Source organism: Melanotaenia boesemani, chromosome 5 (assembly GCF_017639745.1).
Source record: "Melanotaenia boesemani isolate fMelBoe1 chromosome 5, fMelBoe1.pri, whole genome shotgun sequence".
Taxonomy (NCBI): Eukaryota; Metazoa; Chordata; class Actinopteri; order Atheriniformes; family Melanotaeniidae; genus Melanotaenia; species Melanotaenia boesemani.
The window spans coordinates 38,616,525-38,639,148 of NC_055686.1; the positions used below are offsets into that span (position 1 = coordinate 38,616,525).

At 42.6% G+C, this 22,624-nt stretch overlaps 1 protein-coding gene across 1 annotated transcript in view; it reads right to left on the bottom strand.

Annotated features, from left to right (window-relative positions):
* si:ch211-200p22.4 (phosphatidylinositol-binding clathrin assembly protein) overlaps positions 1 to 22,624 on the bottom strand; it is a 98,625-nt gene that overhangs the window by 5,931 nt on the left and 70,070 nt on the right. The window contains 8 exon segments of the mRNA XM_041985563.1: positions 1,170 to 1,286; positions 1,447 to 1,503; positions 10,344 to 10,411; positions 10,414 to 10,475; positions 11,391 to 11,421; positions 11,832 to 11,975; positions 18,548 to 18,658; positions 20,508 to 20,602. Coding sequence (XP_041841497.1) covers positions 1,170 to 1,286; positions 1,447 to 1,503; positions 10,344 to 10,411; positions 10,414 to 10,475; positions 11,391 to 11,421; positions 11,832 to 11,975; positions 18,548 to 18,658; positions 20,508 to 20,602 — 685 coding nt within the window.

Genomic DNA, 22,624 nt, shown 5'->3' on the forward strand with positions numbered 1-22,624 from the left:
AAAATATTGGCTCATTTTGAATCTGATGGTAGCAACAGACCTGTAAAAAGTTGGATGTGCAGCATCACCTCTTTGTTTTAACAGCTGTAAACATCTGGGAGTGAGAAGCTGCTGGAGTTCTAGGAGAATAATGTTCATCTTTTCTACTGGTGAAAGGTCTGGACTGCAGGCAGGCCAGTTCAGCAGCCGGACTCTTCTCCTGTGAAGCCATGCTGCTGTGATGGATGCAGGATGTGGTTCAGCATCGACGGAGCTTCACAGATGTGGAAGCTGCCCACGCCATCGGGGCTAATGTCCACTGATAACTAGCTGGATGCTGCCTCTCTCCTTTAGTCTGCAGGACACGCCGTCCACGGTTCCCAAAAAGAATTTCACATTTGCTCCATGTGACCACAGAATGGGTTTCCACTTTGTCTCAAATCATTTTAAATGAGCTTTGGTCCAGAGAAGACGGCGGTGTTTCTGGATTGTCTTTACACCTGGGTCCTTCTCTGCATGATGGAGCTTTAACCTGCATCTGTGGATTTCAGGGTGAACTGTGTCCACAGACAGCGGTTTCTGGAAGTCTTCCTGAGTCCATGCAGTGGTTTCCATCGAGAGAATCATGCCTGGTTTTAGTGCAGTGTTGCCTGAGGGCCCCGAGATCATGAGCATCCAGTTTTGAGCCTCAGCTTTGTCCCTGGCACACAGAGACTCCCCATGATTCTCTGAATCTTTCATTATACACTGTAGATGGATGGATCTTCAACATCTTCACAATTTTACGATGGGGAACATTTTTCTGAAATTGTTTCACAATTTTTTGACGCAGTTTTGTCCATCGTTCCATCTGAGAGACTCTGCCTCTCTGAAATGCTCTTTATACCCAGTGATGTTGCTGACCTGTTGCCAGGTAACCTGATTAGTTGTCAGTAAATGGTTCCATTTACTTTTCCAGGCTTTTGTTGTCTCCGTCTCTGTCTGCATACAATACTGAAGTCCTTGTTTCAGTTTAGTATAATCTGATGTGAAAGAGCTGCACGGCGCTCCAATAAATCCTTCACATTTTAACACGGCTGTAACTGCACTACTCAAACACTAACTTAAAATTTCAGATTTAATAAGGGTGTGCATCATTTTCTCTGTGGAAAACCACATGCATGGTGACAGAGCAGGATCAGTAAACGTACCTGGGCTCCTGACATGGGTGCGAAGGGGTTAGTGGGTCTGAGAACAGGCTGGTTGTACATCACTGGCTGTGGAGCCATCACAGGTACTCCACCCATCTGACCCATCTGGGGAGGGACCTGAAGAAAATAAAATTTTAATCATGAACAAACCCAGAGACCCAAAAAAAGCCAGAAGCCAAACAGGGATATGAAGCCAGACAGGAGGTAACAGGGTGTGGGGCAGAGGTAAAAGAAAGCAGTATGTGTAGAAGTACTGGTTTTGGCTTTATGTACATACCATTCCGTACACAGGCACTTGTGGTGTGGTCAAAGGAAAAGCCATTGGAGCTGGAGGCTGAAAGAAAAGCAGAGGACCTCAGCACAGAAATCACTCCAGACTCAAAACTATTTACAACCCTTTCTTTCTTTCCAAACCTTTTCAAACTACATGAAATGCTTTTAGAATTTATACAGAAATCTCTGAGAGAGCAGCAAAAGACAATTAGTAAAGCCGGCACATTGAAGTATCTCAGAGCACAGCATGTAGTAAAGGTACTTAGTGTGTTCCTGCTGTGAGAAATCATTACCAGCACTTGAAAAGGCACAATGGACAGTGTTTGATTCCAGTGCTTTGCAAATCAAATCCACTACACCTGAATGGGCCTCAAATTCAACTTGACGGGCAATTTGCAGCAATCGCTTGTGACCAACGCACTTCTGCATCTAAGCCTCCATTTTCTGCTCAACAAATTGGTCACTGATGGTAGCGAAGGTCTGTTGTACAGTATCGGCGTTTGTCCTGGAGGAAATTCACTGTACAAGAAGAGACGGTACATGAAGGGCAGCGTACCTCGTACACAACGGTGGACAAACTCACACACATATCAGCTGTGGTTGTTTTTCATTTGTAGAGGGAAAGAGAACGCGTAGCAAAGGCAGGGACTGACAGCTTCCCTCTAAGTTTGGGGAATTCTCAGGGAGGTTTGGGAAAACCCTCCTTACCCCACTGACTACAATGCTGCAGCTGGAGGATGCGACTGATCCGCTGCATGCTGGCCCCCTGGAAATCACGTTTTCAAAAAACCCTTTAAAAACGTGCAGAAACACACTGCTGCCTTCACAGACCTCATCCAGGCACCGTAAACGAGACGACTGTGGCATTTTAACACGGCTTGAGAGCTTCGTTCACCCTTCTGTGATAAAACTGTTTTGTTTCTACCACAGTGGAACAGCTCAGCTGGATTTAGAACAAAAAAAACAGAATAAAAACAGCAATATTACCATTAAAAGCTTAATTAGCTGCTTTGACAGAAATGGATGAATTGCTTTAATTACAGCAATGTGATTGTGGATTTAAGCTTTTATGTGTAAAAATAAAACAAGTATTATCCTTTAATTGCTGTTTATGCATTGAAACTTTAAGCCAAAGACTTTCATTTAAACACTGGCTGATCTACGGAAACTATTTCTGCTTTTGCCTCATAGCTACTGTAAACATTTCACAGGTAACTGGTAGTTTGCTTCTCGACATCCACAGTGTGTGATTTTACTGTGTGGTTCTTCCAAAAACGGCCCTACAAGGTTTTTAAAGGCCTTTTGCTATTTTTTAAGACCAATTTAAAATCTTAGAATTGATTTAATTTCTGTTTTTTCATCAGCTTACACATAATGCACCTTAAAGATGAAGCAAAAACGTGTTTGGAGAATCTACTTAAAATAATTCCCTTGTAACTTGGGTAAAGTCCCTTTGTCTTCAATGGTTGCTTTAGTGTTGCAGAGAAACAAGAAAAATCATTCTTGATAACTCATCTAGTAGCTTTTACTGGACGCTAAAAGCCATAAGAGTACCACTGAGAAAGGAATGAAGTCATTTTCTCCCTGGGACCGACCCAAGCCCGGGCCCTGAGTTTGATCTGAGGGGACCAGATCTGCACGACTGGTGCTCAGTTGTTACTGGAACTGGAACCAGCATCACTCAGGCTGGGGATTTTAATCTTACTGGGATAGCAAATTCAGAGGCGGTTGAGTAGTGATTAGCATTTTTAGTTCTCAGATAGATGTATGAGTGTGGCATACTGAACCAGGGACGTCACATTACTGAAGTCTACAGTTAATCACAGCGTTAAATGCGACGATTAATTAATTGTAAGGGATCCCTCAATAAAAGATTAGTCTGGACCATAACTGCAGATCAGCACAACTTCCACACAGAGGAAAACACAGTTACACCCTTCCATGTGTTTGACTTAGTTCTGTGTGAGGTGGGACAGCACGGCAGATGGAGGCTTATTCCCTCCAAACAGATCAAGTCATCCTTTTATTGTTCTGAAAGACGACGAGCAGGGCGTCATTGTGGAGGACATTCCTGCTGTAGAGATGTCCACTTCTGCTGTGACACACCTGACTCAACAAGCTGTTGGGAAGATTAACTTCATTTGAATCAGGTGTGATGGAGCAGGGAAACATCTAAAAACAGTTTGAGATCCCTGCTTTACAGTGAAATGCCAGCCTTGATCTGAGATCCCAAGAGAAACAGAGTTTATTTCCTTTCCTCGTTCCTGAATGATCCCCCACAGGATGACGCTGCCTTTCCCAACCTGGGCAGCAGGTCAGGTCGGGTTGAAAATATTTGGTTAATCAGATCAGAGGATGTTACCTCTCATGGTCATAGAGCTGTTTTAACTCTGTGGCTCTATAGTAAAGATTTACCAGTCTTCATAAAGGAACTCTGGGTTCGCAGTGATTACTCCGGTGTAACACCCGCCCCGTCCGATTCATTGTGACCCATAAATTCATGAGACCGACTCCAGCTGGTCAGGATGTCGAAGTGCTTTGAAGGAACATCTTCATTTCCAGACTCATCTCGGACAGATTGAGCGAGACTGGTGGGGAACTGTATGGAAACTTATGAGGAGGGAAAAAATACATAAATTGAATTTACCGTTAAGAGGAGTCTGGAACAATAAAATGTGGAGGACTTGAAAAACCTCCTGAACACACTGGAGCTAAAATTAAACTCACTCTGACGACAGCTTTTCAAATGGCTCATTTTCTCCCTTTTATACTTGCATAACCCTGATAAAACGAGCACTGCAGGCTTCGCTTTGATGGGATCTCTTTATTCTAAGATATAACTTTCCAGCCTAATTTATCAGCTCATCTGATGGGTTTGTGTGCTTCAGTGTGAGACTTTGTCGAGGACAGAGCCAAAGCTTTTAAAAAATACTCAAACATCTCAGCTTCAAACGGGTTTTAAAAGGAGACAAACAATTTTTTATGCTCTAAAATCTGAAATATTGGATTCCGACCAAGTTAAGAGGCATTGTACACAGATCTCAGAAGGATGTGAACATGACTGATCGGTATCTGGAAAGCAAGTTGTTGCTCATAAACATTGATCAAACCCTCTCGGACAGAAAAAAAAGCCCAGTTCAGCTGAAACACTTGAATTAGTCAGAGGCCTTCGCTGCCCTCCCTGTAACACACCAGTGATTTTAGAATCTGAAACTCTGCTTATGGACTGAAGCGACTTTTCTGCCGCCTTCACCTTAAGCATCAATTCGTTTACAAACCATTTGTGTTTATTGCTGCGTCTGTCTTCAGCTAAATAACAGTCAGCTTCTCATGTATTTAGTTTTTAGCTTTTTTAACATGACAGAAAACCTGAGAAGGTGGGACACCTTTCACGCTTCGGTGGGCTTTGTTTCCAGTCTTTGTGTCCATCTGTCTTCTCATGCTGTCTGCCTCAGATACATCATGCTGCACATTTCTTTGTTTCCGTCCGTCTTCGTATGCTCAACCTCTCATGTGTTGTCTCACATTCATCTCCTTGTTTTGTCTTTAATTATTTATCTTCTTTTCTTAGTTTTAGTTTCAAGAACCTTCTGTAGCTCCCTTTGCCATTACCTCCCATTATTTTTAGTCTCTGTAAAGTAAGACTTCTCCCCTTAAATGCTTCTGAAAGGATAAGTGGGGTTTAAATAAGTGAATGTTTTTCCTGGCTTGATATGCAATATGCCAGCCAGAAATGCAGCAGAGGACTTTTACAAGCTTGGATCCTGGGCGAGGAGTCTCTGATGTGGGAGTTTGCAGTCCTCCTCCAAGCTGCATGACGGCCAACTTTTCAGCTGCTCTGCTACCTGTGATGTCTTCTGAACTCCGTTCAGGTCTCTATCTGCTTAATTAGGACTTTCACTGGTTCCTGTGACTTGAGATGTTATAACTTATGGAGATTATATTTTCTGTTTTATAAGATTCACACTTACTAGCCTTGATAATCTTGAGTTGGACTTCTTTTTCTTCAGAACTGTCTTAATTCTTGGTGTCATAGATTCAACCAGGTGGTGGAAACCTTCCTCAGAGGTTTTCTCCATATTAACATGACAGCATCACACAGTTTGCTGCAGGTTTTGTCGGCTGCATCCATGATGAGAATCTCCCGTTCCACCACATCCCAAAGCTGCTCTACTGGACTGAGATCTGGTGGCTGTGGAGGCCGTTGGAGTCCAGTGAAACTCATCGTCATGTTCTAGGAAAGCAGGTGGAGATGATCTGAGCTTTGTGACATGGTGCATTATCCTGCTGGAAGTAGCATCAGAAGATGCTCCACTGTGGTCATAAAGGGATGGACATGGTCAGCAACAATACTCAGGTAGGCTGTGCTGGTTAAACCAGGCTCAGCCAGTAGGCCTACACTACCACCCTGAACAGTTGATACAAGGTAGGATGGATGCATGCCTTCATGTTTACACCGAATTCTGACCCCAGCATCTGAATGTTGCAGCTGGAATGGAGACTCAAGCCAGGAAACGTTTTTCCACCTTCTATTGTCCAGTTTTGTGTGTGTGAGCTACAGCATCAGTTTCCTGTTTTCAGCCCACAGAAGTGGTCTTCTACTTTGAGTCTCCTCTGACCTCAACAAGGCATTTTGGTCCAGACAACTGCTGCTCACTGGATCTTTTCAGCAAGTTGTCTTGACCATGTCTACATGACTAAGTATATTGAGTTGCTGCGATTTGATTGGCTGATTAGATATTTGATATAAACCATTTAACCTATGGTACCGGTTCCTAATAAAGTGACCGGCGATTAACCAAAGTCCAACATGCTAAATCCTGGTAAATTTGTTCTTTGCTCGTGTGGGTGCTGAAGCTTGGAGCTGTAGGGGTGTGTTAGCTTGTAACTGGTTTGTTTTCAGAGGGAACACATTTATAATTTTGATGATTAATCTCTACAGGCATCAGAAAGTTAAAGCTGAAATAATGAAGAAAATAGAACTTCTTTCAGAACGAGCCTGTTTTTAATGAGACAGAAAAACTTCTTCTTCTCTAATAATGTGACACTTGTAATGAGGGGCAACAGTGGGGATTGTTTTTAAAGAGGATTGTAATCACAGAGATGCTCTGTGGCAGTTAAGTGAAACAAGTCTTGGATTCTTGTGTGAAGCATTGCTTCACCATCTTTGTTCCAAAAATAGACAATCGCATAGAGATAAAAGGTGATGAGGAAGCATCACTTGAACCTCCAGGTGTCACGCTGCTTACACAACAAGCCATGAGGACGTTATTGAGCAAAAAAACAAACACCACAGAGTCGGGATCTTTTTCAACAAGTGTCCCCTGGGAGCCCTAAAAAGAGGAGGAAGTGACAGAGGAAAAGATGGAGGATAAGCAGAGCAGGGAGCCCAGAGCAGACATTTCTGAGCAGCTCGTTAAGACTTGTCTTTACTAAACAGAGATAAGTACTTACATAACTAGTATAGAACATTCCATTCTGCATCAGGACGCAACAGGAAAAAGAGACAAGAGGACAAAGAGACAGAGAGGAGGAGAAGACAAGGCAGAGAGTGGAGGCAAAAGTCCGAAGAAAAAGGTGGTGAAAGGAAAACAAACAGGTGTGATGAAGAGAGGCAAAGACAAGGTAATAGATGGAGAGCATTTATGGAAAAAAGGATGAGAGAAGCAGAAGAGAAATGAAAGAGTGAGCGGTGAGGAAAAGTCAGACGGCGTAAAGAGCAGAGAAACAAACAGAAAAGTAAAAAGGAGGTTAGAAGAGCAGCAAAAGCAAAGGAAACAAAGAACGAGGGGTCACGATGCCGACGTGCACATGTCGGAGGCAGCGTGGCAACAACAGGACGAGCAGATGAACCAGAGAGAGCAGGAGCGAGGAGGGGAAGGAAGACGGGCAGATGACGGTGCATAACGGGAGGAAGGAGGGATGAGGGGGATGGCAGCGGGGGGAGGAGGACAGCGAGGGAGGGAGGAAAGAAGGGGAGGATCAACAGGAGGAGAGAACCAGAGAAGAAGAGGAAGTGGAGGGTTAGTGACAGTTTCGTCTTCGTCAGCCAGAAAATGCAGAGATCAGGAAACAATCGGGAGTTCTCTGGATCAGGGTGCACACACACCAACACACACCAACACACACTATAACAAGCCAACATGCCCACAAACAGCAGCAGCTTCATCCATTAAGAACAAAACAACAACACCAGCATGCAGAGACAGGAAGCCGCTCAGTGCTTTCATCAGTGTCTCATGTCGTCTCGTTTTATCAAAGTGTCTGCAAGTTCCCATCAGACGTGTTCTCAGCCGGTTTAAAGGAAGTCCAAACTAAATATTAAATATTCTTCCTCTGAAGGCGGCTACAAAAGGAAAAGATTTCCTCCTCTCTCACGTCCAGCAGCAGGTTTGTGTTACCTTTGGACAGAAGCAGCCTCGCCGTTTCTCACGTCTCCAGGGACGACCGGCCTGGCTGCAAGCCCAGAAAACATCCCATAACCCACATAAAACAGCTAAACCACTGCTTCCCACTTTGTTTAGGGCGACTATGGAAAGTGTAATACAAACTGTGAATGTGTGAACGTGACGCTGGAAGGTGGACTTTTGTTGACTGTTTCCAGTCCCTGTGTTCATATAAGCAGACATGAGCGGAGGAGACGTTTTTTACCAGAAAGCAGCAGCAGTTTTAATCCTATCAGCTACTTCCTGTTAGGAAAGCAAAACAGACATTATAAAGATACTGAACTCCTCTAATGGGAAATGTTATTCTTACTTTACTGCAGAAAAAACCTCCAAGAGTCTTAAATAACCTGAGAGACTTTTTTCAGGACGTAGAGAAACTTAATGATTTGATTGTTTTAAACACTTTCTTCAACCTGACATCAGCAACGAATCATTTGGGTCTTAAACATTATGAAACAGGATGTTAACCCCTTAAGTTATGTCCATATTTTCAGGAAAAAATATTTAAAAAGTTACCCAAAGTAAATGAAGAATTGCTGCACAATAAGGTTCAGATGCATGTTCTTGGTTTTCTAAGAACCTCTTGAGACGACAGAATATTCCCGGTGTTCCTACGTCTGAGTCAATGGCAGCAAACTCGACCGAGGTTAACACGCTAACAGTGATTCAAGGGAAGCAGATGCCACTGAACACATCCAGCAACAAAAATCCTTACTGAACATTAAAGTTTAGACTAAAACACACTTTCCAACGTTATCGAAACTAATAAAAGACGCTTTATTATTTTGTTTAAAGCAGGTGATTATATCTAATATTGTTCAGCACCTATAAGGACCACTCAGACTTTCTGGTTTTCATTTATTCATCTTGGGGGTGGGATGATGGTGGGAGATGTGTAAAATGGCTAAATCGTGACCAGTGAAAACAAACGGTCTTCCAGCGCTTGAAGCATCTACATGTGATTTTCTTAGCGTGGCTTCTCTGACTCACAGTAAACAGAGAAGCTAATTCTAGGCCTGTCACGATAACAAATTTAGCTGTACGATAAATTTTCTCAGAAATTATCGGGATAAACGATAATATTGCGCAAAGCGCTAATGTGTCATTTTGAGACCATTCTCAACTAATATAATGACATATGCCATAATAATGCAAGTACCCATTTTCAAAGATCAATAAACTAAATAAATAAAAGCGCCTTTTCACATACGCCGGGACGCCGGCCCAAAAGTAATGCGGCCCACTGGGAATCCTCCCAAACCTCTCGATTAGCCGGCATTGCTCTTAATGTGTATTTTGTCAAATACGCTAGTATATAGGCTGACTCTATTTGCGTAATGTGCCTGCGGATTACAGGGGTTATTACGGTAGACCAGGAAGTGGGGGCTTTGTACTGACGTCGTAAGCTAGAATGTGTGTGTTCTGCTTACATGTGGGGAGCAGCGAAATGATAAAAGAGGAGGTGCTTGCATCTATTATTTCTCCATTCGACTTATTTACATATTTCAGCATGAGAATCGGAGGTTTAGCGCAAGAGCGTGAGAAGCCACTTAAATACGCAAGTCTCACGGCCATTGCGTGTTGGCAGCCCTGCAAAACAAATGCGGCTTACCGGCTCGTGCTGCAACATGCTGCAGTCAAGTGTGACACCAGAGAGATCACTCCGCAAGAAACCAGAGCGTTGAGTCGAAATACTCCATAGTGAAACCTATTGTCATACACAGTCTATGGTAAAGGGGGGACTAATAAAAATTATCGCGGCCGGCAAACTTATCGTGCTCTTATTTTCTTATCGTTCAATTAATTGACTTATTGCTTATCGCGACAGGCCTAGCTAATTCTTCTCATTCTTTTTCCAGAGAAGGAAACTGAATAATGCCAAGGTGACTAAAAGATAAACAAAAAACAGTATAGCAGCTACTTTAAAAACATACCAATAAATAAAATAAAAAACAAAAAGCAAAACTAGACAACTTTGACTGCTTCTTGAAAACAGAAGAAGCTGTGAATCGCTCCACTGCCTGGAAGGCCTGCTGACCTCTGACCTCTTGCAGGTGGACATTTTGCAGCTCGAACTGCACCAACTCCTCTGAACCAAAACAGCAAGCCCTTAGCTTTCGTCCTGGGGAAGGCGGAAGCAGCTGTGGGCTCTATGAATACTTCCGTTTGGGATGTAGCTGCCGGCGTCCTTCATCATCGGTGATGATCTGTGACGGTTCGGTCGGTGTGAGAATCTGACCTGAACTGTGTGGACGTTATTGAGAGTTCAACCCCGCCTGCAGCCAGAACGGGAACTCCACGAAGTGGTTTATGACCAGAGGTGAGCGGCCCAGTTTGAATCAAACGGTGAGAAAATGGCTGCTGCTGAATTTCAGGACTTGCAGACACCTTGACTGATACTTCTGCATGCATGTGTGTGTATCTGTGTGTCTACAGCGTGTTCAGGTGTGCTTACCACATGTGGTACATGCATGGGCTGTGGGGGCCATGGGTGCTGGCTCCACTGTGTGGTGGACATGGTCTATTTTGCCAGTTTTGGCCACCGGTCAGCTTCTTCTCTCCAGGCTGGCTCCACTGCATGTCCGGCCTGTATAGGAATCAAAAACACGACAAGATCGAAGTAGCTATTTTAATTTCATGTGTTTAAATCTGTTCAGTTTGATGTCAGTACATCATACAAAACCACGAGAAAAGAAGAGTACAACGTATTTCTTTCATTTCTATTTCCAGTTTGAAATAAGCACAAACCGCCCAAAGTGTAAGTAAACCAAAAGAAACAGATAAATATTTTCCCTGTTTTCAATAAAAAAAAACCCCGAAAAAAAACAAGAATAAGTTATAACAAGAACACCTATATTTGAGTTTTCCTGGCATCTGTTGAGCCTTGAGCTCCCTCTGACCAACCCTCTCCCACAGCATGTCCACCCTGAAACAATCCACCCGTCCTGAGAAGTGAAGCTAACGTGACGCGGCCTTATAGCCACTGAGAGCAAAAATACGGTGGATTACAAACACATTTTAAAACAATGTTGATTTAAATAAAACTACAGTCTCATTTAGAGGCAGAAACTGGGTATGCTTCAGCATTTAATCACTGGAATAACTTGTGAGTGAATGTTGGTTCAGTACAATCTGCTCACGGCTCAGTGTTTCCAGGTTGTGGACTGAACGGCCGATCCTCAGATAAACGGGCCTCAGCTGACTTAACATGTGTAATCTTGTAAATCATGACAACCATAAGGAAAACCTAAATTTAAGATTTTAAACTGGCATTTAAATCAAATGATCAGATCATATATGTGACAAGCCCTCCCGAAAAGCTGATTCTAACCTTTTATAAACCTTCCTAACATACTAATCCACACTCATAAACACAGTAAGTATGCTGTTTTTTTCCCACACTGGTCAAATCTGCACGGAAACCCTGTTTATGTTTACAGACACTCTGCAGCCCAGACCCCAAAAACAACGTAAAAGCTTCTCAGTGCATCAAGAAACTTACTTTTTGGCTGAGCTTCCACCAAACTGCAGATCTAATGGAGGAGAAGACAGAAAACTGAGTGATTGCAGTCAAAAACGAGCCAAACGATAAATACATTTCCTTTTTCCCTCTTTCCTACTTTGTAATATTTAGATGTTTAAACGTCTCATGAAGGGTGTAAAACTGTAAGCTAATGAGTCCAGATTAAAACAAAGCTGAAAAAAGGTAGGAAAAGTAGGAAAAAGGGGTAATACTACCAAGAGAAAGCAAATTAGCCATAATAGCTAAAGAAAATAGTCTTTAGTGTTGCATCTTGAAATAACCGTGAACATCCTCGTGTTTTCTGATTACAAAAGAAATCCATGCAGGTCCTTTGGCTTTGGATATGCAGGTATATAACCGTTCTGCTGCATATACTACCACTGCTTTCTGATAACACGTTCACTGGTAGGCAACACTCACTGCCCACGAGGTTGGCCAGAGAGGAGTCGAGGTCGCTGGCTAGCAGCTTTCCTGCAGGATGGATGGCCACTTGAGGAGGAGGAGGCGGTGGTGCGGTGTGTGTGGGAACTGTGGGCTTTAACAGGTCTCCCAGAGCATCGAAACCTGCGGGAGAATCAACTTAAATACATAAACAAGCCCAGAAAAAGCAGCACATTTTAGACGGAAGAGGCTGGAACTGACTTTTTGTAGAGAAATGAACAAGAGGAAGGTTTACAGATGCAAAAGCTGATGAAATCAGAAAAGCAAGAGCAAACATGGAAAATGTTCATTTCTAATAAATAAATGAAGAAAAACTTGATTAAAGATGCACAAAATAACCCCATAATATTATCTGAAGACCTAAAATGCTGAAATCATGACATTTTTTTAACGTTTTAGAGTGGCTGCAGATCTTGAGAGCAGGACCTACGAAGGACACAAATATGTCTCCACTGGTTGATCTAGAATCAGAAAGACCGGCAGGAACTGTTAACAGTCCACGAAGAAGATGCTGAAGTTAATATGCAACCTTAGTAACACAAAGTGGCACACGTGCACTTGCTCTTAATCAGGCCAAAACAAAAAAAGGTACCACGCACATAAGGTTTTAAGATTCACGTGTGGACTAATTCCATTTTCTATTCTTGCAGCGTCTCTAGTTTTGCTCTCAAATCAAATCCATCATTGCAAACTTCTTCTGTTTGATCCCATAAGGAGACACAAAAATAACTGCAGAGCTGTAAGCAGGAAACAAAGATTCTCCCCATCGTTTCTTTTTTAAATCTAATCTACAAAAGCGAGCAGTGTTACGTCTGCTGGTGCCAGCCCCGTTCCAGCTGACGTGCATGACTAACATCCAGTGGGAGGCCTCAGATCAGCAGCAGCATGCACAGCAGTCTGGAGCAGACGCGGTGACATCCCAGATACCTGCGGCTGGTACGACTCTCTGGTGAACATTTCCACAACGACAGAGAGTTTTAATATTAATATAAATTTTGGCTTTGAATCAGGGGAAAGACTTAATAGGGATTTAAGTTAAAGCTACTTTTCCCAAACTTTTCACACGTCGACTCACACTCAGACTTTTTAAATAAAACATTCGTCCTTAATGAGAACTCAACCCGACTGCCTGACTTTCGGAAAATAAAATTCATCCTGACCCGTTTTAGCCTTTACCTACAGACACTCCTTTTAATGCAGATTGCAGCAGCATTATAATCCCTGACTCAGGAGCCTGCAGCGCTTCACTAGATGATTGATTTCTCTCTTCTTGGTCGTCATGTTGCACTCTGACTCCACACTGATTAGTTTAGAGCATGTGAGTGTGTGAAAAGTGTTGCTTGTGGCCTTTAGGTGCAAATGACGAGTAATTTCCTGTGTTGGTGTGCATGTGTGTGTAACAGCTCCCCATGTCAGCACTCCTTCACCTGATGGGTTGTTACTACTCAGCTGGTAGAGAGCTGGAGGTGTGTGTGTGTGTGTGTGTGTGTGTGTGCACTGTAGACAAAACAGGAGAAAAAGGCGAGCGAATGAAGGGGACTTGAGGAGAAAATGAAAGCTTCACAGCAAGCTGTTTATGTTTCATTATAATTTTATGCATGAGTGGAAATTCAGCCCATGTTCAGGGTTTCAGAAACAATTCCTGGAGATGTGAACAAAGCAGGGGAAGAAATAAAACTGCTGCTGTAAATGTACGATGTGTCTTCACAATACCGAGGCAAAAAAAGAGGAGGAATAATATTTAGTTAGGAAGCAGTGTGCACGTCTGACAGTGGTGCTGACACAAGAGATTCAGAAAACACTTTTCCTGCTAGCTTAGCAGATGAGAGAAAAAGGAGACGGGAAACAAGGAGAGGAAGGAGGCAAAAGAGCATTAGGAAATCCAGTTTGCTGACTATCTTTTTAATTCTCCACTCTAATTTCTCTCTTTGTGGTCACGATAAATGTTTTTATCTTTTGTTGTTCCTTAAACCACCGTGTCAGTAAAGCTTTGAATTAAACTGAGCCAAAAAAAGCCTTTCAGCAGATCACACACACGGCAGGGCGGCGAGAGAAGGAGGATGGAGGAGTCGGGCTGCTGCAGGTGGTGAAGGATAATGATATCAGTGTTAGCTTAGGTGCTTCAGCAACAGCTTTAACAGTCAAAATAGTTTAAGATCAAACACAAAGTAAATCCTTGTCAAGAGTTCAACTACGAAACACTTTTCACTAACAGATGTGAAGAGGAATGTAATAAGGTTGGACTATCTGAACGTGGCTTCACCGTACAGAGGCGGCCGGTTTTATTACGATATATCATACGAGCTTAACCGAGGAGAGCTGGTACCGAGGAATCATGGAAACACTGAAGGGTTGAAATGCTGACGGAGGCTCTGCTTCTCATTTCACTGTAAAAATCTCTCTCCAACTTAATCATCGACATCCCAGCGCTCCACCCTGACTGCCACTTTCCCTTTCTCACGGCTGGCGATGACTGCTCCCAGGACGGGATTTTATCAGCCGCATCGATTAATTCAACCGAAGCTCCGCTGCTGAATCATTTTAAGAACCATGTGTGAGCTGCAAGTACAGGAGAACACCACGAGGACAGACTGGTGTTGCATCGTCCAGTAAAGTCAGTTTCAGGTAAATTACTGTAGATCTTTATTGTAGACATTTATAAAATGTTAAACTTACACTTATACAGCAGAGATGGGCTTAAAATGTAGATTTAAAGCATTAATTTGAGTGAACATTCAAATTTCATGAATTAAAGTGTTTTTGCTCTTTAATAAGCCGACTTTTCACCTGTAGGATTTTGCAGGTAAATCTATAGATTACCTCAAACGCTGCCTCATAGAGGATCATTTAATGTGTTTAGGCATTAATTAAAGATAGCAGGAACTTTCAGACAGGCAGAATAAAAAACACAAAGTCTAACATGAAAAGAGGAATTCCTTCACAAACAGCTGGACGAGCTCTGACGTTTATGGAGACAAACTCTCGGCTCTGATTCAGTCAGATGCAGCAACGCTGACTGGATGGAGAAACAAATCAAGCTACAAGAGCTACTCAGGATGAAGCGGAAAATACGACGTATGAGGACGAAATTAAAGGCAGACCCGGCGAAGCAGGGCCGTGAACTCCGGCCCTGGAGGACCACTGTCCTGCAGTGTTGCAGCGGGACGCCTGAGGTAACGAATAAACCGAATCCATTTTATACAGATTTCAGACTTCAGGCCGGAAACATCAGCCGAGGATTCTCATCATAACTTCTCCAGTCACGTCTGAAACTCTGAAAATAAAACATTGTGAGGTTTCTGAAGTAAAGCTCTCGATGATGGCTACAGAACAGCTGGAGGACGGCTCTGCTGTTGCTTTATTGTCAAGGTTTAGCGGCGCAGCAGTAGGAAGGTAATGCCATTCGTTACACCTGAGCTTCTCATGCTGGGACAAGCAGAAACGTCTGCTGTGAGAAAACATCCATTACTTCACCATCCTACGCTGTGGAGGAGTAAAAACCAAAATAATCCAACGCGTGTGTTACGTCCAAACCAAACTGTTCTCAGCATGACGACAGAAAATGACCCTGATCAGCTCTCTTTTACGCATAATGGGCAATAAATACATTTATCATGGCGCTACTAATAAAAACACAATATGCATTTAATCTGTTTTCACAGTTGTGTAAATGTGATGAAACTCCCTCCAGATTTCTGTATGACTCAACATTAATTTACACAAAATGATTCAACTGTTGAAAAACTCCTTATTGGCTGAAGCTTCACGTTAAAAGGGTCACGTTCCAGTAGAAAACTAAACAAATACAAAATACATACGAATAAGAGAAGGAAAGTCTTTTTAGACGAGTGAAATCTGCTCAGTAAAATTAAACCTCCTTTAAAGAAACCAAGAAAAGGGAAGAAAAGAAAGATAAAAGATGCAGCAAATCAGAAGTTCAGGATCCAATTTCTCAAAATAAATTTGATAGATGAAAAAAAATAAAATAAAAGAGGTTTTGGAGGGAGCGGGAACAAAGGGGCCTAAAAGTGTGAATGTGAGAGAGGAGGAGAGCAGATGGAAAGGAGTTGCCTGGGTGATTCTCGCCTTGTGAAGTGTGAGGAGGAGACGATGAGGCGACGACGGAGATGAAATGAAGAGAGGGAGGGAGAGGAGGAGGAAGGTGGGAATGGCGTGAACAACAACAAAACAAAGAAGAGCAGAAGCAGGCAGATGGGATGAAAACGAACACACAAGCCAATCTGAACCCCGACAAACGTACAGACTCATGCAGATGCAGAGAAATCCACAGAAAACACAAAGGGAAGCAGAAACAATGACACAGGGGGTGTATGAGATGCTGCCAGTTACCCAGATGGTGTATCTGTGGTTGTAATGGCAGCTTGAACAGAAGCTCTATTTATAGAAAGAAGCTGGTCTTCCCAAAGCCAGAACCAGACTGCTCAATCTGAGCCGAGCCAAAGACACTGACAGGGTTATATAAGACGAGCGCGAGCCAGAAATCAGCAGTTCAGGCCTCTGAGACTGCCAGAGAAATTTACTCTCAAAGACTTTATCACACCAGAGCTGAACCTCCAGTCACGAGCGTGGCGGAAAGTCTTTGATAAAGTCACCACACAAGTGTGAACGGTTTTGTACGTGCAGCCAACCTGGTGCATGTCCAGCTGTGCTGATAGATGCTGTCTTCGCGGTGTAAAGGCTACACGGCTAAAAACAAAAGGGAAGTGAGGACTCACTTGATTATTGTTGTTTAGAAGTAGAGGCCTCACAAAATACCAGTTTTAAAGAACAGAGACTGAGGCATAAAACAAAACAGCATATATTTACATACAAAATACTGTGATTTGAACACCAACAATAAAAATAAAAGTATAACTGAAACAAGTTGGTTGTTTTACAATTTTGAAAGTTCCTTAACATTATATTTTAAGTTTTAGTCAATTGTTAAACAAAAGGAGGAAAACGAAGATAATCTAGCTAAATTTCTTAACGTTACAGTGTGTAAGATGATTTAATACTACGGAGGGGAACATCTGGAAATGCCAAGCACTGTTGTGATGTCTTCTTCTATGGTCCTTTTAAAGGTGTTACTTCTCCTAAACGGTGTTCTAGCATCTATCACACAAAGCCAGTACCACAGATTTACAGCTCAGACGGCTCTTATGGAGTAGTTTGTCCCATCAGAGACACCGTAGTAAAAATGGTGACAAACATGGCTACTGCCATGAATGTGGACAAACGGCAAGTAGATGTAAATGTCTAATTCTAGGAGATTCTAAAAGTTATTTTAGCAGAGTGATTAGATAGCAGTAGAAACAGTTTGGTTCATCAGCATCTCAATAATATTGTTACTGTAAATACTACAAGCAACAACGTACCGTTAGGAGGAAATAAAATGACACTGAAGCACAGAAGCTGAAAACAGTCAATCCTGCACTTATTTTTAGTGTCATTATTAGTTCATCATCTCCGAATTTTTCTTTCTATAACTTTATTTGGCCTTTTCTCCACACACCCACCTGCTGTAACCGGTTATCACAACATAATGGACTTTGTTTTTTTCCAAGATCACAAGAGGATCAAGGTGAGCTCGAACATGAAGCAACTAATTTACCTGCCAACTGCTGGTCAGAACCGGCATTAGTAAATGAAGATGTGCCTGTTTTTCTGATTGCTTCCTGAACTTTAACAAAGAAAACCCACTTTCCACATGGCAGCCTATTCAAATCTGTCCTCACCTGCACAACAAAAAACCTTCAGCTAAAGATGATGCAGTTTCTTCCCTTATCTAAAATAAATTCAGCTTTCTGAGCTCTTCTCTTCCCTCATGAAAGACCGTTTTTAAACGACCTCTGCAGGAAGCAGCTCTAATCTGTCGTGGCTTCTTTGGAGCAGAGCCTTAAAACACCAAGCTCTACGAGAGCATCTTGGATAGTGAAAACCTTGAGAGTTGCTGAGACAGATGCTGAGAGGTTAAAGGAAAGTAAGCTAATAAAAGAGCTCGGAGCCAAAGTGTCAGACCTGCATTACTTAAGAAGCATCGGTCTGAAGCTGTTACCACAACAAGACAGGCTGAGGTAGTAATACGCCAGCTCCACTCAAGATACTCATGTGCCAAGCACCCCTTCCCTTTTCAATCATTACACAAGCGTTACACGGGTAAAATACCGTGTCCACATTAAAAAAATAACAGATAAATGGTCTTCTATTTGAATGGTGAAGAGGAAGAAAAGGCACCAAGGAAAAACAGGCTTGGATTAATTCAGTTTTTGGTTCCAGGAAAATGCCTGATTCAAATTTTAAAGGCCCTGAAAACGCTTGTCCTCAAACATCTTGGTTTTATCGATGCGTGAAGTCACAAATTTCTGTTCACCATGAAGTCTAAATGTTTAATGTTTTGGATACAAGCGCGTTGAACGCGAGTTTTCAGGGACTTTAGAAAGATCAGCTGAGGTTGAGGTCCTTGGAGTGTCTGCAGCAGAATCAGGCTTGCTGCCATAAGAATGCAAACAACAAGCAACGTGACAGAGTTAGTGGCGAGATCGACCACAGGCTGCTGAAGCTCATCAGAGGGTTAGTTCAATGCTACACTCACGCTGCCAGCAAAGCCAAAAGGTTACACATTGTTTTGGTTTTGTTTGCTTTTGTTTCTTTAGTTGGGGTCTGTCTGGACAGTCAGACAGAGAGGGCTTTACCAGCTGGAGGTTGTGGGCCGTTGTTACTGGGTGTGGCCTTATTCCCAAACACAGCATCGAAATCTACAGTCATGGCTGGGGTGGTCTGCTGCAGCGGCTGGCTCTCCAGTCCTGAGGAATGCAGTTAAATATGACTGATTAAGGCCGTGTTTCAGCTCTTTAAGCTGCATCAGATAGCAGCCGGAGCAGCTTAATGTGACATACTCTCACAAAGGACATTGCTGTGGATTCACAGAGACTAATTTTATTCTGGTAACAACTCCACCACCGCCCCCCTCGCCAAACTAATCCCATTAGATTAGGAACATGGACACGACAATCCTCAGCGTTATTCCATTGTTGTTGCTTAGTAACTTGGGATTCTGTGGAGGCTGACGGGAACGTCGGGCTTTCAGAGGAGGGATAAGCCTGCTCACGAGGAAATCCACTGATGCACCTTTTGATTTTTGTCTTAGTCGCTGTTTGAAGCACCAGGGAGGGGCCATTTGTACACCATAGAAACACCACTGTAAACAGACATGAGGTCTAACTCTCGGGAAAGAGAAAACACTATTTCCAAATATATTCTAGGACTGACAGCATGAAAAACATGCTTTAATTAACACACTCCATCTTACAAGTTGAGTTAATGGCTACTATCTGCTTCATTTGCCGTACCCCCCCTTCAGAAAGTAGATGAGCACAATCCCGAATTTCCATGTGCTGCCCTCAAGCAACATGCCAATTTCTGGCCTAGCATATTTACAAGATGCAGGAGGGAAGACAGCGAACCAATAACAATGTTTTTGTTTTCGGTCTGTAAAAGATGTAACGTCAGGTTCAGGCTAATACTACGGTCTGCAGGCCTTTATTTACTGTTTGAATTTTCCTCTGTTAACAGAAAGAAGAAGAGGGAATAAAAAACTGCTTCATGATGCTTCAACATCACAGATGATGACAACACGTCACTAAAGGCAGGAAACATTCAAATAAAGCAAAGATGTTCCTTGTTTATTAAAGGTTGTGATCTTTATTTTAATTTACTTTGTGTAAAGTGTGACTAACAGAGGTTCATTTTAATGGCCCGTTGGTCCAAAACTCCGACATTAAACCCTATTTGAAGAGTTACTTTTACACTTAAAATATAAATGTTGACCAAATCTTCACTTGTGCGCCATCATGGTACAATGTTGCCTGCAGGCAATGAACCCCAAAAGCCTACAAAAACCCTTTAGATTACGTTTATTTAGTCTAATTCAGGACATAAAAACACTGTTTTTTTACCTTGCATCATAATGTGTGCAGCAGAGGATTAAAGCGACAACATACATCTTTACTGGACGCCTGTGCTGAAAACTTGATCTCTGTTTTGCTCTTTTTACTCCACGTCTGAAGCAAATGTCCTTTGTGCAGTATTTTAAAAAAGGAACAGGAGGTTCTAATCTCAGCTCCCAAATCAGAGTCACCGATAATAACACCCACAGTATGCTAAGAAAATCTTTTGGTTAAATGGCTTCGGCATAATCCTGTGACATAAAGACTTTAATACTTCACGCTGCTGGAGCTTCCAGATGCATCTTTGTGCCGCACTTTGATATGAGGCTGCTGATAGCGAGCCGAAATGTCACCCCTCTTTTTTCAGAAACATGCAGGGCGAGCGGAGGCTGGCGCCCGGCGTTTCATCCGAAGCCACCGTTCCCAGGCTGAGGATGTTTCCTCTGGTAGGTTTAGTGAGTTGCTCGATGCGAGAACCAACAGTTTCAAGACTTAAAAAGAAAACTAACTCTACTCAGATTTGTCTCGATAACAGACACTGACTTGGACCACAACAGTTTCTGAAGGAAAAGGTGGGACTGATGGAGGGTGAATGGTTGAATGGATGGGCAGAAAGATGAAGCACTAGCTAAGGGGAATATTTCAGCAATAAATTAAATTGCTTACATCTGATAAATGAGTAAACTTAAAGGAGTAGGGAACTCACCTCCCCAGGCACTGTTGGTGGACACGGGAGTGCTCTGCACAGCGGGGACGAAGGCCGGCTGAAGATCAAACAGGTCACTGTTCAGATTGGGCATACTGAGGAGGAAAAGACGGGGGAAGAAGGGATCAGAAATATGAGAGGAGGATGAGAGCAGTGGTTCAGGAAAACAGTGAGTTAGGGGAGAAATTGAAAGACAGATGGAGACTGAACATTAATATTTAATCTATTGAGTATAAATAGCTCCAATAAAAATGTTCATTTGTCCCAGATAAAGATTAATCCCATCTTTCTCTGAAGGGCTGTAAAAACTTCCACTGAGCAATAAAACAGTTGCAGCAGTAAATTCACAGCCCGTTACACTGTGTGCATACGGAGAGCAAATCCTGCTCCGATTACCAGAAACAAACAGTCCCGCTTTGACAAGGTTACAGCCAGAGTCAGAAAGTCATTCTACCAGGATACCTGACGTTCAGAAGCCTGTGTAATAATCACTCCAGACTCCCAACAATCAGCAGCCACTGCCTTGTCTAGGTGACAAACTAGCGCTCAAACGGGTTTCATGAGGTGCCTCCTCATCTGGTTAATGCACTGAAGACGTGGCTGTTGGCAGGAGTGCGGGAGGCCAAGCTGAGGTCTGGAAGTCCAACAAAGTGGTGAGAACTGCTCGTGGGTTTGCAAGAAGCAAATCAAAGCCCATTTTTGACAACAAAAGACCTTAAGTCTCTATTAAGACTCTGGAGTCACTGCAAATACATCTGCACAAAAATGTTGAGTAAAGAAGAGTTAGAGGACGTCTTTCCTCACTTAAAATTCAGTGTCAGCTGTTTGCAAATGAACTAAACACGGCCTTTCCGTTTTTGTCAGTGAGCACATTTATGTCTGGAGGGAAAAAAAGGTGGTGAATTTCTTCTCGACTGGGGGGTTAATGCTGTAGGCTGTGTCTCTGTGGGAGATATAAAAGGGCTCAGCTAAAAACCTACAAAAAGTAAACATTACAGCCAGTATAATGATCTGAGGGTGAAACAACGATTAAATGTGGAGGTATGAGATGATGCCACGGTCTTCTGACGTAAACTATCCTGAATCTTTGTGCATAAACTTTAAAAGTGTAAATAACTAAAAGAAAATCCAAGAGCCAAAGGAAAAGGCATGTTGATGAGCAGATTTATACTTATTTGTCTTTTTTTCATCCCTCTTTTTTAAACTTCTTCTTTCTCAGATGTTTGTGTGTATCTTTGGATATCTTTTTCCTAATGGCAGTAACAGGAATGCTGAGCCGTCACATGCAGCTGCAGAAACACCTGTTTTCAGCTCTGTGATGAAGTTTTTATCCTCGTTTGCTTTTAAACCTTTAAAACCTGATTTAAAACTCACATTTAAACAGTTTTGTCAAAGTTTCAGGCGTTTCAGACATTTAGTTTCTTGTCCATCGCAGCACAATCAGAGAGTCAAAAACATTCTTCAGCATGACGGAGAAGCTGGAGTCATAACCACCTACAGAAAACCGCTCGGCTCTGGAACCAACGGATTTTTACAGTGAAATCATCTCATGACACACCTGACTGCGACAGTTTTATCAAAAATATTCACACGACGATTTAGACTTTCAGCCGAAGACACATGAGAAGCTACGGTTTTCAAACAGGCAGCAAAACGCCACAAAGTTTCGCACCGTACTGCTGTTAGTGTGGATAAAAACTACTAGAGCCGTGTCACACGCGAGGTCACACGCGAGGTCACACGCGAGGTCACACGCGAGGTCAGACCTGGACAGACCGAGGCGATGGAGAAAAAAAGAAAAGCAGATTCTTGATGGACTTTTCCCTAAAACAACATGGATTAAACTGCTGGAAGAAAGACGCTGGAGCTGCTCATCTGCTGGCTTTCTGACTCCGAAGCTTCTCAAAGGGTCAGTTTATCTGTTTCCGTTCTTTATTTCATGTCTGAGAAGTCATGCTAACACAAAATGGGTTGAAAAAAGCCCCAAGAAATGCAAGTAAAACAAACAGAAATGATTTGCAAATCTCATAAATATGCTAATTACTGGCCACAGAACATAGTAAACATATCAAATACTGGAAGTGAGACATTTTACTATTTAATGCAAAAGATGAACT